General features: G+C 52.2%; 6 protein-coding genes across 6 annotated transcripts; 3 read left to right on the top strand and 3 right to left on the bottom strand.

Moving 5' to 3' along the window:
- Nucleotides 1-3,217: 3,217 nt before the first annotated feature.
- BGZ61DRAFT_360226 (uncharacterized protein) lies at nucleotides 3,218-4,136 on the top strand (the record flags this gene model as incomplete). The annotated part of the gene is made up of 3 exons (XM_046241155.1): nucleotides 3,218-3,412; nucleotides 3,478-3,752; nucleotides 3,800-4,136. 3 exons carry the CDS (start codon nucleotides 3,218-3,220, stop codon nucleotides 4,134-4,136), a joined length of 807 nt encoding a protein of 268 aa, XP_046100307.1.
- A 1,680-nt stretch (nucleotides 4,137-5,816) lies between these two features.
- BGZ61DRAFT_457432 (uncharacterized protein) lies at nucleotides 5,817-6,796 on the bottom strand. Its single transcript, XM_046246651.1, has 2 exons — nucleotides 6,647-6,796; nucleotides 5,817-6,600 (listed from the first exon to the last, which is right to left on the bottom strand). Exons 1-2 carry the CDS (start codon nucleotides 6,691-6,693, stop codon nucleotides 6,213-6,215), a joined length of 435 nt encoding a protein of 144 aa, XP_046100308.1. The 5' UTR covers nucleotides 6,694-6,796; the 3' UTR covers nucleotides 5,817-6,212.
- Nucleotides 6,797-6,996: 200 nt separating this feature from the next.
- On the top strand, nucleotides 6,997-10,294 carry BGZ61DRAFT_457434 (OPT oligopeptide transporter protein-domain-containing protein). Its single transcript, XM_046246652.1, has 4 exons — nucleotides 6,997-7,472; nucleotides 7,627-7,920; nucleotides 8,055-8,952; nucleotides 9,017-10,294. The coding sequence occupies exons 1-4, from the start codon at nucleotides 7,212-7,214 to the stop codon at nucleotides 9,967-9,969; spliced, it is 2,406 nt and encodes an 801-aa protein (XP_046100309.1). The 5' UTR covers nucleotides 6,997-7,211; the 3' UTR covers nucleotides 9,970-10,294.
- A 253-nt stretch (nucleotides 10,295-10,547) lies between these two features.
- BGZ61DRAFT_73240 (60S ribosomal protein L37) lies at nucleotides 10,548-11,302 on the top strand. The gene is made up of 4 exons (XM_046257024.1): nucleotides 10,548-10,650; nucleotides 10,719-10,781; nucleotides 10,965-11,036; nucleotides 11,135-11,302. The coding sequence occupies exons 1-4, from the start codon at nucleotides 10,647-10,649 to the stop codon at nucleotides 11,284-11,286; spliced, it is 291 nt and encodes a 96-aa protein (XP_046100310.1). The 5' UTR covers nucleotides 10,548-10,646; the 3' UTR covers nucleotides 11,287-11,302.
- Nucleotides 11,303-11,922: 620 nt separating this feature from the next.
- Nucleotides 11,923-12,878, bottom strand: BGZ61DRAFT_496723 (uncharacterized protein; the record flags this gene model as incomplete). Its single annotated transcript, XM_046251052.1, has 3 exons — nucleotides 11,923-12,198; nucleotides 12,273-12,563; nucleotides 12,648-12,878. 3 exons carry the CDS (start codon nucleotides 12,876-12,878, stop codon nucleotides 11,923-11,925), a joined length of 798 nt encoding a protein of 265 aa, XP_046100311.1.
- A 453-nt stretch (nucleotides 12,879-13,331) lies between these two features.
- Nucleotides 13,332-15,632, bottom strand: BGZ61DRAFT_360579 (major facilitator superfamily domain-containing protein; the record flags this gene model as incomplete). The annotated part of the gene is made up of 3 exons (XM_046241184.1): nucleotides 13,332-14,637; nucleotides 14,689-15,424; nucleotides 15,479-15,632. The coding sequence occupies 3 exons, from the start codon at nucleotides 15,630-15,632 to the stop codon at nucleotides 13,332-13,334; spliced, it is 2,196 nt and encodes a 731-aa protein (XP_046100312.1).
- Between the last annotated feature and the right edge of the window lie 322 nt (nucleotides 15,633-15,954).

Raw genomic sequence — 15,954 nt, forward strand, 5'->3', positions numbered from 1 at the left:
CTCATTCATGCGTTTGCGTTTGTACGATGAAGGCAATATCAAGTTTTAACTAGAACCGTGGAATAGTCGAAATACCCTTAGTTGATTTTGTCTGTTGCACAGTTTAATATCCCTATACTATTTCTTGTACATGGGGTTGCATCTCCCAGATAAATACTTAACAGCCACTCACCAAGTCTCCCATGATAGCAACAACAGACTTGACGTCCGGCTATTCTTACCCTGCTACATTTATTGGTGCTTGTCCCCTCTTGTTTTTATCGCTACGCGTATCTGAACCGCGAAGCGGTCACCGCCCCTGTCGATCCCAGCAGCCACACCGACACCTTTCCTGCATTGAAAACAACCCTTGCCCACGAGAAGCACCATGAACTCGTCACACTTGATAAAAGAGGGCCCTTGGGCTTGGCCATGCCACCTGAGGAACGCTACTCGCCACCTGTATTCCACCAGACGCCATGTTCTAGCCTCAAATACTCAAGCGGCTGCCACGCAACCATTGACGACCAGGTGCCCCGGCCAATGTGGCTGAACATAAGGCAAAAGAAAACCGAATCGCGCAGTGCAGGGGATCATGCCATGTCGCCTCGTAGGAACCCTGGTTTGGGAGTGGTAGGAGAGTCAATACTGGGTCTCGGCGTGGGGCCATGCCTGCCGGGTAGGCGGGAACCTAGAGGTGCATATTGAAGAGACGATGGTCTCTTCTGCGAAATCATATTTTTTGCTTTGGGCTTGTTTCATGAGTCGAGATTTCAGTGGCTATGCGGTGGTGTTGTTGCTTTTTGAGGTTTCGGAGTCAGATCGGTGGCGAGGTGGATGCCCGATGGCGTTCGCCAAGGAGGCTTCAGGACGGCATTAAGCGACCAGCCGCTAGCCATGTCTCGGTCAAATGCGCCGTAGACCTCGGAAGGGAAGCAAAGATGAAAGTAGTGACAGTTGCTTCCGAGCCCTGGACCGAACTTGGCAACCGGCACCGGTTGTTATCACCAACCTCCCGGGTATACGAAAGACTACGGCAATATACACTAGATCGAATATCGGTATGGTTGACAAGTACATAATTGGGGTCAGAAACCATCTCATTCACCCATGTGAGCTGTAGTTGGCGAATACCTGGTCGTCCATGCCGCGTCCGTCTTGAGTTGTAGTTGTGTTAAAGGCGTGACCAGAGTTTCTTTCAGAACGGCACATAGAGCACTAAACGGAGAGTCTGCCATAGGAACATTGAAGATATATCTGCTCTTCGAAGAAAATTGAACGTTGATGCGAATGCTAAGCAGACATGGGGGTCAGAATAGATGAAGAAAGTAAGAGTCTCTTAACTATAGATGCTCTGAGCACTTGTCTTATATGACGGGTAACCGTTTAGCAGGTACTTGGTAAGCTAGGCATTCATAAGATACAGCTAGCTGAACGCATCGTTGTTCAGTCCTTCGAGCATGTTGTCTAAACCGAGGAACGGTCGAGGTTCTTGTTGTCACAGAAAGCACTGTATGACCTGAAAGTTCCACCAAATATACCAAACAGACACCGCCAGCGGTATTTTCTTTCTGGTCGTGTCTGCTCACTGCGATATTTGATAATACTCCATTGAACGCGAGGTGCCGTGTCTGGGTCCCGTCTCGCAGTGATGCTGGAGGGACTCCCCGGATTAGACATCTCCATCGGGAGAACTGAATGGGGTAGACATAAATCGATTGATGAGCCTAGGTTGCTTGAAACAACGCGAACAAAGCGAAAAGCAAGACTTTCGTCGATCTTGTGGCGCGAGGTCCGGTAGACCTCAACTAGATACTTACTTCTCGTCTTTCAAGAATGAGACTTCCCCTTAGAACCAGCAATAGTCGACATAAAGCAATGTAAAAAGTAGGTAGACGTTTATTTAAGTTTAATATCGAAGACGTATGTCTCTGTCAAAAACCAGAAGACAGTTGTTTCGGTGGTCGACCGTATATCAGTCCTTATTCTTGTCAGTTGTTCGACACGCTTGACAGCTGAATTAGCCTACATGACAATTGAGAATTGTCTAGTAATTTGGGTCAATTGAATTCATTTTCAATATAGTACCCGCGGTATTACTGACACGCCTCTCTGCGTTTATTTTGGCCAATACCGTCACGTTTCGCTGATCAGTCCACAACACTCACTTCGCGGCATAATACTCACTACATGACATATTTGATACAATCATAGTATTTTATAGATTCGGAAGAACTGCATAGCAAACCGCATGCCGTGCGTACTTACTCGAGGCTGACAGTGCATTGATAGATGATCACGAGTCGTCAACCCGTGTGACTCGTGGGCTCAAAGACCTCGTCTGTAAATCTGAGACACAATAGTTTGTATCCAAATCCATTTTAGAACCTCCAAATACTCAAATCTTTTCGCAATTGTACACAGATTCGCGCAAGAACAAACCAACGACGGGCATGACACTTACGTGGACGCCACACAAACAGTTTTGGACTGCAAAGGAAGAAACAATGACGAACTGGACCATAATTAAACAGAGGAAAGTCCAACCTAAATCTGGAGGTGAGGAGACTGAAGATAGAGATTTCATAGATGACAAGAGTGGGAAAGGTTCATATGAAAGAATTTGTTCAGGGGAGAGCAATTGAATGTCAGACAATTGACGGCGAATGAGCCCAAGGAGAGATCAAAGAGAGTCTGGTTACGGCATATTATAGCACTCGGAACGACCTAGGGGTAGAACTTGTTTTCGTTGAGTGATTGACAGCGTCGCTTGCTCTTGGTGGACTAGTGTGTGGGTAAATGATCGATGACGTGTCATACCTTGTGAGGTAAGGTTAGATCCAGATCTTGCTCTTTAACAGGCTTGGAATGGCTTTGGGAATGCTGGATTTCTCGGGTGCAATGGGGAATGGAAAGGCATGTGAGATTGTCTGGGGTAATTGAAACGTATCTTGCGGATCGTCAATTTGATTTCTATTTTCATCTGCACAGCGCGGGTTGTGGGAATCTCGGAACCCGAATGAAGGTCTTGGTTGGCCTCGCTCGACTCTGGGATGAAACCGCGTCGCAGCTAACAGCTCCACTTTTGGACGTCCAGTTGCAGCATGCGAGCGTCATCAATTCTTTGCATACGTAACTGCGGCACTGCTTCATTATCTGACGATTGTCGATTGTCCTCAAGCTTCCTCGTCTGCTCAGCGTGTTGCTTAGAATCTGCACTCCGGAAAATACTGTCGCAATGGTGGATCAACCCGTATACACGCTCCACTACTTCCCCTTCTCTCTGTACTCGCTCATGGTGCGGTTCGGCTTCGTGCTTGGGGAGTCACTTAACCCTAACACGGCGCCGAAGCTGAAGGTTAGGCTGGTCAACTTGCACCGGGGAGACCACCTCTCCGAACCGTATCTGACACTGGTGAATACCAAGGGCCAGGTCAGGTCCATTCCCCTTCCCAGATTCAGTTGTCCAGACAAAATATAGAGCTAACTCGTCCCAAGGTCCCTGTACTGACTTCGCCTCATTTACCAGCTTCCCTGGACGACGGTCAATCTGTTGCACTATGGCTCTGCAAAGAACAGCCGGAATTGGTGCCGGAAGAGCATGAGGAAGTCATCTCATACCTTATGGACAAAATTTATTCCCTCCAAGCCATCTCGCTGGTGTTATCAGAAGAGAACCAGCAATATGGCTTCCCTAACGAAGCGGCAGCATTGCTCGAGAAAAATGGCCTGTCTCCAAAGTACCGACGGGCCCTTGAAATCAACAGTATCTTGTAAGAGACTTCACAAACGTTCCATGCCACAGCTAACGAAGCATGAGCCATGAATTCACTCACAGCAGTTCTCTGGATCCGGAAAACGTCGCCGAGGCAGAAGAAGGGGCGCTTGAATTCATGCATGACCTGGTCGAGGTGTTCAAGGAACACAACCAGGGAAAGACGTGGATATTCGGGGATCAGCCTACCATTTTGGACGCACACGTAGCGGCCTTGGCAGCGCGGTTAATGGACGTGGATCGGAGTGATTTGTTACCCGAGGAAGTGCGAGCGTATGCACGCTCAGTCATTGCGACGCCCGAGTGGAACAGGGTCACAAGCGGAAGGCCAACCGTCTGGGACGATTCGTTAGGGAAGGTGGAAGACTTTAGGTCAATGTGAGAGTACCTGGCGAAAAATTGCATTTGCAGTTTCTATATGGACTTGTGGAATATGGCGAGGTATGAAGAAGAATGTACGGAAGCTGAGTGGATGAATGCTCGACCTGTGGCAGTTGTATGTCTAGAATCATGAGATTGTAGGAATACAAATCCAGATAACTGGAGGAAACGACACCCGGACAAGGGGTGATATAAAATCCCGGGCCTGTTTGTGCATCTGCTGATTAGTAGAAGAGATATTAGTGACTAGAACTCTGCGTTGTTGTCTACACGGATCTTCATGTGAAGCCCCACAGGCGACCGAGTGGGATACCACTGTCAGTGATATTGTGGAAACATGAAGTTGATACAAGGTTCCCGGGATTAATACGATGAGTATCGGCCGAATTGGAAATTTGATATGCCCTAAAAGTGATGATCGCTGCAACCGCCTCTACGTATTGGGCAATCTTCTGATGGCACGAGCCAAACGAAGCATCACGATTGGATCGCGACTGCACCGACTACGTTCATGTATACGTTGGAATGTGAAGAAATCAAAAAGCCCTTGCAGAAAAGATGAGGCTCCGGTGGATTGCCGGTCATGTTACGTACAGAACGGACGACACCTGGTTGGCAAAGGGGCCGTCTCACAACAAAAGTTCCCCGTCGTCGGAGACGCACACGGGTCGTCGCGCAACGCCACTGGCTGCCAGCCGATGATGCGCCACGGGTGAATCATGCTTCTCGGGGGCGATTCCAGGCGGTGACTCGCTTGGCTTCGGCCGAGAGCAGCCCGTGTTTCGTGCGATGGATATGGGGGATCGGAGGGTTGGAGGGTCGGAGTGACCGGGCAGTGCCGTGCAAAACAAAAGTTCGCCGAGCGACGGATGGGGACAGGGCCTTTTGCTCGAGTCGCGCAGGGACCCACGTACCCAAGTTATAGGTGGTGTTTTGGCGGGTGTGCAGGTCGGCGGAGTGATTCTGGGCATCAGTTCACCTTGAATAATGGAAACGGGACGGGACAGGGCTGCTATACGGTTGAAGAGAGGGAGTGGGAATTGAAGAAGAGGTGAAGAAGCGAAGATGCAGAAGATTAGATCGTGCCAAGCCTTCTACGCCGTGGTGTAGAAGGGCTCCGCGACAGAGCGTCAAGGCGTCCTACGCTCGAGGTTTGAGCCCAACTGAATCCTGCGAGGACCATAAGAACTTAAATACGGTGCCACGTTTTCTGGAATCAACTGCCGAAGAGGTGGGCTTGAGGGGGAGTGATGGTGAAGTCCGCATACTACCTGCTATCATGATAGTCAATCGTAAGTCCCTGCAGTCGTAGAATTACCTTGCTCCCGGAGTCTGGGGAGGGATGGATGGCATAATCGGCTAGAGGCCAGAATAAGATACAGCAAGCATATCACTGGAGAGGTCCCTGGGGAATTGACACCCCCGCGACCTAAATCAGGACCCGGCTGAAATTCCATCTCGTGGTCCGAGGCTAACCCTAGGTGGCATGGAAGATAAGGCGAAGTCTGAAGGCCATCTGGGCGGCAGCTCATTGGCTGTGCCAAGGTGGATGGAATGGCGTGCGGGCACTGCGACGGGCAGCCAAGCCCAAAATTCCATGGCGGAATTGATTGTGGTGGATGGGGAAGCATCTGATGATGTTGAGACGGGTTCTTTGCGATGGTGGTTTGGGCTGGGATGCGGAAAGAGGCCACGCAATGCTAGTAGAGGAGCGAGCGCAGAGGTTTCTTGCGTACTACATACATGCCATATGTGCATACTACTAACTTAGTAGTAGTCTCTGATGAGTCTGTACTCCGTACTACCTTAGGTATGTCGCACTGAAGACCGGATGATGCTCCCCCATTATGGATCTTGGGGAGGAGTCGTCGACAAAAGGTCCGAATCTGGGACCCAGTCGCCCAGCCAAAAAGCCACAGCCACAGCGTCCGTCTCGCTGACTTCCGAGTTGCTTTTCCAGCGGCCCCTGTTCAGGCGTGGCCCCCGGTAGCGACTATGCCCAACGAGGAAGGTGTGGATGGACCGATGGTGCCGTTCCGTGATAGCAGCTCCCTGCACCACCCTCACTCACCACTCTCTACTCCATCTCAAGGAAAAAGACGTTGTAGAATATGTCGTTGATTTCCTTGGCCAGCTTCTCAAGTTCATGCTTCTGAAACCCCACTTCATTCAGCTGAATTTCTCTCTCGGTTTCGTGAATAAGGCGATTCGCCCGCCAAAGCCTACCCGCACGCCGCATGAGGAAGAGTGCTCCCAGGTATCCTCCTAGGACTTTGAAAGTGCTTGATGGTGCGAAGTTTTGAGTGGTGAATGTTGAGTAGATACTTGTGAATAAAAGTATAATACTAAAGCCGTAAAACAATCTTGAACACGGTCCGACCCATGTTCTGGTCTGAAACTCCAGAGGGCCGGTCTCTCTAAGAAAGCGCTGGAAGTACTTCAGCATATGGGTTGCTTGTGCTTGTCTATGAGTGTTAATTTTACACAGTAAATTTTGAGCAAGAAACGTACCCAGTGTACTGTTCGTCTTCAGAACCGAATCTTATAAGTTCCGACATAATTTAGTGCAATGGTAGAATGATGGAGATCAGCTTTAATTGATGGAAATGCAAGAGTGTAACGTTGTGGTGATGATTCTTTTTGCAATGGAAGTGATGGTGAAGGAAGAAAGGTGGAGAATGGTGAGCCGGGATCAAGGGTCGGTGCCTAGTCGCACCTGACTTTGATTACGCCTGGGCGTTCTGAAGCGTGTCCCACCATGTCTGCGAGCGTCTAGCGCCCGGTGTCAATCTCCATCGCCTTGGCGCCTTCGCGGGGGCAACCCTCTCCTCGCCCGTGCTCATGCCCTCGATAAACGCTGGGGTCAGCCCGGTCACGTCTGAGGTGGTGGTTGTACGCCCGTGGTGGTAGTGGTATAACCACGCCCGCCTGGCTGCTGCCCGTTTCGCTGGGTCTTCTCTTTTGCCTCTGCTTCGCCTCGCTCCCTCCTTGCCATCGCATCGCAACTCCTCCCACGGTTGCTGTTCCCACGTCGCTCCCAGGCCACGGGCGTTAAAACCACGGGCGTCTAACCACCATGGTGCCGTCCATCTTCCGCAAGCGCCACGAGGCCGTGGACATCACCCCGATGCCCGGCCCTCTCGAGGCCGCCGCCGCCGCTTCCTCGGGCGTCGACACCCTCGAGCACCTCAAGCAATTCGAAAAGGCCCACAAGCTCGATCCCAACCTGCCCATCGACGACCTCACCGATGTTGACGCCGCCATCGCTACCGGAAATGCCGAGAAGGGCATTGAGATTGAGCACGCGCTCATGGAGGACAACAGCCCGTATCCCGAGGTATGCGCCCGCTCGCCCACGTCGTGTGCCGTCTGCGGAGCGAGTCTACCTCGCATTTCGCGATCCCAACATCGAATATGCCACTTCGCAGATGGCATCAATTTTGTGTTGCATTATATGGATGGACGGATTGATTGATTCCTTTTCTGAACAGGTTCGAGCCGTTGTCCGCAACTTCGATGTCGACCTCCCGGCCAACACGATTCGCGCCTGGGTTATCGGCATGGTCCTGTGCACCATTGGCTCCGGTGTCAATATGATCTTCTCATTGCGCAACCCTAGCATCACCATCACCACCTACGTCGTCCAGCTCGTTGCCTACCCTCTCGGCCTAGGCTGGGATTTGATCATGCCCGACCGCGAGTGGAATTTGTTCGGCCTCAAGTTTAACCTCAAGCCCGGCAAGTTCAACTACAAGGAGCATGTCGTAATTGTGGCCATGTCAAACGTGAGCAACTCCCGGTCCCCTTCTCCATCTACCTTATCTCTACTTGATTATCTCCACTCCAATATCCCTCCTGCATTATCTCCGTCCCACCATCCCTACCCCAATCCCCCTGTCAATCGCTAACTCAATCCCAGGCTGCCTATGGTGGTGGTGTTCTCTATGCCACTGATGTCTTGCTCGCCCAACAGCTCTTTTACGGCCAGCACTTTGGTTGGGTTTTCCAGCTTCTATTCGGTATTACCACCCTCTGCACCGGCTACGGCCTGGCAGGCATGGCCCGTCGCTTCTTGGTGTGGCCTGCTGCTATGATTTGGCCTTCTGACCTCGTCAACTGCGCTCTGTTCTATACCCTCCACGATCACTCAGTCTCGGACCCCTCCAAGACCAACGGCTGGAAAGTTGGTCGGTACAAGTGGTTCCTGATTGTTGGATGCGCCGCCTTCGTGTGGTACTGGTTCCCCGGCTGGATCTTCAAGGGTCTATCCTACTTCACCTGGGTTTGCTGGATTGCCCCCAAGAGCATCACTGTTAACAAGATTTTTGGTGGTCTCACTGGCTACGGCCTGATGCCCACTTCATTCGATTGGACCGTGTACAGCGGATACCTGGCGTCGCCTTTGATCCCTCCCTTCTATGCTACCGCCAACGTTCTCGCTGGAATCGTCATCTTCTTCGTCTGCGTTTCCATGGGCATTCACTTTTCTGGCACTTGGTATGCCGACTACTTCCCCGTCCAGTCGTCCGAGTCCTATGACAACACCGGCAACATCTACAACGTTGCTCGAATCCTGGACGAAAACTTCCATTTTAACGAGACGGCGTATAAGGAATACTCGCCCTTGTTCCTCCCGACACAATTTGCCATGGCCTATGGCCTCTCCTTTGCCGCTGTCACTGCTGTCGTCGTTCACGTTGCCCTCTACCACGGCCAGGAAATCTGGAAGCAGTTTAAGCTCGCTCGCCACCAGGAAGACGATGTTCATATGCGCTTGATGAAGAAATACCGTGATGTGGAGGATTGGTGGTACGCGGGTATGTTTTGACAATATTTTATGCCACGAGGGTCCAAAAAGTTCTCTGCTAACATGAGCACAAGCTCTTTTTATCTCCATGATGGCTATTTCGTTTGGCGTTGTTGCAGGCTATCCTACCGGATTACCTGCCTGGGCCTTCGCCGTCTGCATGTTGATCCCCATTTTCTGGCTTATCCCGATCGGTCTCGTTCAGGCCATCACCAATATCCAGCTCGGCCTCAACGTCCTTACAGAATTCATCATTGGATACATGGTCCCAGGACGCCCCGTGGCTATGATGTTGTTCAAGAACTACGGTTATATCTGCATGACCCAGGCCCTCTACTTTGCCCAGGACCTCAAGCTCGGCCATTACATGAAGGTCCCGCCGCGAGTCATGTTCTTCTCTCAGCTGACTGCCTCCATATGGTCTGCCATCGTTCAGATCTGTGTTATGAACTGGGCCCTTGGTCACATCCCCGATGTGTGCTCGCTTGACCAGGAGAACAATTACACTTGCCCCGGCCCCCGAGTTTTCTACACGGCTTCAGTCATTTGGGGAGCCATCGGTCCCGCCCGAATCTTCAGTGGCAGCGCCATCTACTCCTCGCTCCAGTGGTTCTGGCTTGTTGGTGCCGTTACTCCCATCATCACCTGGCTCCTCGCCCGCAAGTGGCCCCGCTCTATCTGGCGCTATGTGTGCACTCCTCTCATCTACGGTGGCTCCAACATGCTGCCTCCAGCCAGCGTCTACATCTATCTCTGCTGGGCTACAGTTGGCACCGTCTTTAATTACTACATTAAGCGACGTTACACTGGATGGTGGCTACAGTACAACTACATCACCTCGGCCGCGTTAGACTGCGGCCTGATTTTGTCAACCATTGTCATCTTCTTCACTCTGTATATGACAAGTGCTGCAGACCCCAACTGGTGGGGCAACAGAGGCGCCTTGGACACACTTGACCTGCTAGGAAAGGCGGTCAAGCTCAAGGTTCCAGAAGGACAGACTATTGGACCTACAGAATGGCCTTGAGCTAGAATGCTTCGGAGTTGTGTTATTTGGGATGAGGTTATATGCGGCGGAGCTAAAGAAGTTGCGGATTATGTTTTGGAAAGCGGGTCTCTCTGTACATATTTATATGAACCGGTCGTGGCGTCATGGGACAGGTTGTAATTTTGGCTGGTTTGGTAATTCGAGATACCTCAATAATGATTCATGTTTCTGGACTCTATTCACATGTCCCAGGTGAGGTGAGAGAGATGGCTGAAACTAGTGGTTGTGAAAGATGGAATATCTTGATAGCGATACCGTGTAGAAAATTTATAACGTAGGGAGAATGCTTGAATGGACCAATGCCATATTGGTATGCTGCAATATTGCAACTCCCATCGAATTGCTCATTTTCACTGTGCTATCTTTATTTACTGGACTATGGATCTCATACACGATCCTTCGCTCGATCTAGGCAAGGACCCTGCGACCGCGCTAGGTCTGAAGCTTGGACGCTGCGGGTTAGACATGCCCCGAGTCACGTGTAATTTCCATCCACATCGTGGGCACGTGACCTAAGCGGAACATCCACACACCGAGTCCGGGTTCAAGCAAAGATTAGGGCTAGAGAGTGCAATTCGACACTCCACCAAAAAAGCCCTCCAAATTGAGAATTTCTCGATCGCCATCCAACTAACCGCCCAAACACCACAGCCAAGATGAGTATGTCGCCGCCCTCGAATTCGAGATCCCCGAGGGGAATCACGCAGCTGCTAATCTTCTGCCAACAGCGAAGGGTACCTCCAGCTTCGGTAAGCGTCACAACAAGACGCACACCTTGTGCCGACGATGCGGTTAGTTACTTGTGCCCTGAAACCCCCCAAGGTCTCTCAGCTATATTTTCCTCGACTCGCCCGCGGAGGAATTCAATCGAACAATACGCAGAACGACGACGCGAGAGGCGAGGAAATTTTTCTGAGAGACCAGATTTTGGGAAGAGAGATGAATGGACGGCTGACGGGATATCTTCTTTCTAGGTCGTCGCTCGCTTCACGTCCAGAAGCATGAGTGCTCGTCTTGCGGCTACCCTTCTGCCAAGATCCGCAAGTGTATGTTTCCCCCCTTTCGTTCCCTCCCAGACAACGGCCAGACGACGTCCGATCCGATGGCCCTGGCCCACCGACACAACATACTGACCCCTCCGCAGACAACTGGTCCGAGAAGGCGAAGCGAAGAAAGACTGTCGGCACCGGCCGCACCCGCTACCTCAAGGGCGTCTCCCGGCGATTCAAGAACGGCTTCCAGACCGGCCAGCCCAAGAACGCGCGGGGCACCACCAGCAAGTCCGAGTCCTCGTAAACGGGGCACCGGAACCCTGTTTGCCCCCCCTTTCAATCGCCCTTGCCCTCTCCCTCCCACCCTGTGAACGGAACATCGCGCGCGCGCACACACCCCTCGGAACACATCAACAATGCCGAAAGTGAATGAAAAGGGATTTCGATAAAGTCGGAAATATGGGTTGGGTGGTATTTTTGTGGTGAACTGGGACGGGCGGTTTGTCTGTGGGGGGTTCGCGTGGATGATGGACCGGAAGGGGCGGCTGGAGCATGGGCATGGTGTTTTACATGTTTGAGCAAGGAAAAAAAGGACCCTTTGCTTTTCTGAGATTCCATAGGGATTCGGTTACGAGGTTCTGAAATGGCATCTTGATTCTGCATGAACGTGCCTGCGGGGCTTGCTGTGAGAGGGGTGATGAGTTGGTGCGAGGATGACCACATTGGCTGGTGATTGCCTGTGGGAGTCTTCAACCAAGGTCGAACGGTGTTTATGATATCAATTGCATTGAACCGTTTGATTCTGTCCCAAGACCGTATCGAGGTCGCAAACCCAATTCTATCCCAGCCCAACCCATGCCACAACACCCGTCTTTTATCGTCCCCACAAGCACATATATTCAAGCGCCGATGATCATACAGCCAATCCTCTCCCAACTCCTCAAGCCCCCCTCTCGAAAACCCTCACGCCGCTATCCGCGGCAACGTGGTAGAGAAACTCGGCCGGCTCGCCGCCGTCAACCGCCGGCCCCGTCAGGCGCACCACTCCGCTGACGTCGCGCGCGGTGCCCGTGTCGAGCATGCGCAGCGCCAGCACCGAGTCGGCCGCATGCGCTGTCGAGAGCACCAGGCTTGCGTGCTCGCGCTCCAGCGTCGTGGCTTGCGCGGCGACGAGCGGAGTGTCGGCGGACATGGTAGCGAGGGCGCTGTGGACGATCTGTGGTGGGAGGTGACCGTGTTAGCTTTGGAGCCCGACTGCTGCGAAGCATAGGAGAGCTGGCGATGACTCACGCTGCGTAGGGACAGCAAGAGATTCTGTAGTGTGAGACTGGTGGTAGTCTCGTCGGTGATGGCGAGGAGGGCATCGAGCTGGTCAACGACGAGAACCTTGCGCGTGGTCCGCAAGTCTGCCACGGCAGCCTCGAGCTCCTTCTTGATATCGACCACTTTGCTGCTTCGGAGAACTCTCTCCTTGCGAACAGCGCTTGATGGCGCTGGTGACGCATCCCCCGTGACCAGGCCCGTCAAGCCATCTACGAAGATGACTCGGCCCGCTCTGCTGAGGGCATCTAAGTCGAGGCCCTGCGACAAGTTGATCAACGTCAAGTTTCCTCACATATTTTCCCGCCTATAATAACATGCGCAAACCTGAACAGGGTAACTTACCATCTTGGCCGCGCCGTCCCTCCAAAAAGCCCCATCCCGTAGAAAACTTACAAGCACAACGCCAGTATCTCTATCCTCGCCCGACGCCCCGCGCAGGTACGAGTACAAATGCCTGAGGACGAGCCAGTTGGCACTGGCACCCAGGACACTCGTGAGGAGGACGAGAGACCCCTCAGATGGAAGGGCCAGGTACGGCTCCAGCAGGTGTGGAATCCGGGATGAGGACGCCATTGTGTATGGTGAAGGTTGCTATCGAGTATTTTGACCTGTCGTTGTACTGTGCTCGGGCAGGATGCGACGTGGGTGGAAAGGTGTCGTGGTGGGGGTGGGGACTGTGAGGATTGAAGGTCTTCCGCACTGTGACGACATCAGACAAACGAGAACCATGCCACACATCACGAATCAAGACAAGGTAATAATTGGTAGGGTTGACAAGATACGATTCCTTAAAGGTATCGCTCTGTGTAGAGTTGATGCCTATCTGGAGGGAACCTGCTCTAATGCTTGACTCCGAACTCCTATGACCTATTGCCCCTCTTATGCGAAGTGATTGCTGATTGCTTTGCCCTGATGCAAGAACCGTTCAGCCACGAATGCGTTCAGAATTCCTCAGTATAAGAAAACCATTCTCATAAAAGTGTGCGACCCAAAAACAAACGCCGGTGTCATAACCTTGACAATGCCTTAGAACTTCTCCAGCAAGTTCATGCGTACCGTCCACATGCGAGCCCGCTTACCGTAGATGTACATAGGGATTGTGAACAACATCAGGATCAACTGGATGATGCCAATCCAAATGTACACTTGCTTTGGACCATCTGCATTCAGCCAATGCGTCACGAAGAGGCTGAATACAAGTCCATGAAGGATATTCTTGGAGAAGTTGAGCGTCACCAGCGCCTCTCCAGCATACTGGCGGTAGCTGTCCACGCAAAATGTGATGGCTGTTGTTGAGCCGAGCGAACATCCAAACGAGATGACGCCAAAGAAGACCGTGGGAACAATCCAGTGGTCCTTTTCGTCGGCCGACCAGCCAAAGCCCATAAGCCCAATGCATGTGGTGATGAGAATGGGAATCGCCATGACGAGCCGGAACTCAGGCTCGTACAGGCCGCCGTTGCGCCGTGCCATGGACTTGACGATAATGTCGCTGATCTTTCCTGCCACGCCGGTACCGAGGATTCCACCGAGGAAGGGAGAGATGTATACCAAGCCAGTTTGCAGGGCGTCAAAGTTGTAAGATTCCTTGTTACGGTAGATCATGGCCATCGACTCGGAGACGACAATCAGCCATCCTACCGAGCAGGCATACACACCAGAAGACCACAAGACTGCAGGATATGCGAACAGAATAAACGGCCGCATCATGACCTTGAACCAGCTGTCACTGTTAAGACGACCGTTCCAAGGCCTGAGCTGCTGAGTGAACGACTGGGCCGGTTGAAGTCGAAGATTATGCGTGTAGGCTTTGACTGTGGGGGGGCCCTTGAGTTTGGAAGCAGGGATCTTTTCATTGTCCAAATTGGGCCCGGTGGTGAAATAACCGATGTTGGCCTCACTTCCACTCGTACTATTGAAGCGGGAAGAGTTTGAGACGCTAACAACATGTGCCGGAGGTACCACCGCAAGGCTATGATTGGAAGAAGGCCGTGTCTCTCCAGTCTCGCCAGTGTCTTTGGTGACACGAGCCTCAGGGTTGTCTCCCTTGATTCCTGATGCGCCAGAGGGGTTTGAGTTGGGAGTAGCCTCAGGAGCGAACCCAACATGAACATCTTTGTGCTTCCGTGCAGTGCCCGGAGTCATAGGATCAGTATCTGCCGGGTGTTCTTGAGGACTCATTACCCCCGTATGACCAGATGAATGTCGGCGGAGAAAGCTTGGCCTCTTGGATGGACGCCTTGCCTTGGCGTGTGGGGTTCTGTCCCAGAAAGTCTCAGGGACGAACAGAAAGAGAAGGACGAAGCAAACCCCCACAACCATAGCCACAATCCTGCTCAAGTTAGATTGTGATCCATTGAAACCCTGCGTGGAGGGTAGTTACCAGAAAACCCATCGCCACCCAAAACGACCAATAATAGCCGCGCTAACCAGTGGGATTAGATTCTTGCCTCCGAGGAGCAATAACGTGTAGATACCAATGCGAAATGCTCGCTCATGCAAGAAAAAGATCTCGGCGATGGTGGCAGACGGCAGACACTCGACTGGGCTGACGGCCATGCCCTGGAATACTCTGGCGACCAGAAGAGAAGTGAACGACGGAGACCAGGCTGCCCAGAGCGACATGCCAATGAAGACAATGGCACTGGCGAGATAGACCGGACGTTTTCCGTAGAGAATCGCAGTGGGTGAAACGACTACGGAACCAACACCGAGACCCATCATGTAGAGTCCGGTGGTTAGGGAAACACTCTCAACCTCGATGTGGTACGTCTCCGCGACATCGGTGAAGCCAGCGGCGATGATGGGAGTCATTCCACCGCCAACCATGCAATAGAAGCCGAGAGATAGCAAGGCAAGGTCACGTCGCCAGCCGGGCCAGTTGAGGGGATCATTGTCTGACTCTTCGGGTTGGGGCTCCAAGATGATGGCACCGTCGCCGGTCATCTTTTTGGTCTCAGCGCCATCCACGGGGACTGGATTGGCAGGAGTAGATGAAGTGGAGGGCCTGGGCATCTCAACCGGGAAGCCGGTAGGGATGGAGGAATGAGAGGTCCTGGCATGAACACTGCGTAGGCCAAGAGGCTCGTTGCGATGTTGAGCGAGTAGCAAGACGGATCCTATTTTCAGCGTTAGTTTCCCGGCTGTCTTGGAGATTCACGGGTGAAACCAACCAGGAACCTCAATGGTCTCTTTATCGTTCAACACTCCCATGCTCCATTTCGACGGCCCGGACACATCGTCGGAGGAGCTATTGCCCGTAGAGTTATCACCAAAGAAGCGACGCCATCGGGATTGCGGAGGCAAATTTTCATTTTCTGTGGACATGTTTGGCGCTGGTTAAGGGGCGATGTGTTCGCCTTCCACCATCTCAGAATGAGATTCCACCACAAACGAGGAGGCGCAGCGAGTTGTCAGGAACAAATAATCTCTATCAACAAGATTAGGTGGCGGATGGATCCACCTACGGTGGAGGAGGAATGCGCCAAGAGAACCCTGGGGGTTACAGTTGACGATTGGTGGATCTGCGGGCGGTAATTGTTGAGGGTTTATCAAGGAGACAAGGGAGGGGTCTGTTTCTTATGTGAAAGATTGGAAGATTGGAAACGCGGAACGGTTCTAGGCGGGAGACTTGTTGTGATGATGAGGA

This window comes from Ilyonectria robusta (genome assembly GCF_021365365.1).
Source record: "Ilyonectria robusta strain PMI_751 chromosome Unknown BGZ61scaffold_19, whole genome shotgun sequence".
Classification (NCBI taxonomy): Eukaryota; Fungi; Ascomycota; class Sordariomycetes; order Hypocreales; family Nectriaceae; genus Ilyonectria; species Ilyonectria robusta.

Excerpts from the sequence above, each read along its gene's own strand:
- BGZ61DRAFT_457432 (XM_046246651.1), bottom strand. The coding sequence starts at position 6,693 with ATGTCGGAACTTATAAGATTCGGTTCTGAAGACGAACAGTACACTGG. Across the intron at positions 6,601-6,646 it reads GAAGACGAACAGTACACTGG|ACAAGCACAAGCAACCCATA; the intron begins GTACGTTTCTTG and ends TAACACTCATAG.
- BGZ61DRAFT_73240 (XM_046257024.1), top strand. Across the intron at positions 10,782-10,964 it reads CACCTTGTGCCGACGATGCG|GTCGTCGCTCGCTTCACGTC; the intron begins GTTAGTTACTTG and ends TCTTCTTTCTAG. Across the intron at positions 11,037-11,134 it reads TTCTGCCAAGATCCGCAAGT|ACAACTGGTCCGAGAAGGCG; the intron begins GTATGTTTCCCC and ends ACCCCTCCGCAG.
- BGZ61DRAFT_457434 (XM_046246652.1), top strand. The coding sequence starts at position 7,212 with ATGGTGCCGTCCATCTTCCGCAAGCGCCACGAGGCCGTGGACATCACC. Across the intron at positions 7,473-7,626 it reads ACAACAGCCCGTATCCCGAG|GTTCGAGCCGTTGTCCGCAA; the intron begins GTATGCGCCCGC and ends TTTTCTGAACAG. Across the intron at positions 7,921-8,054 it reads TAATTGTGGCCATGTCAAAC|GCTGCCTATGGTGGTGGTGT; the intron begins GTGAGCAACTCC and ends ACTCAATCCCAG.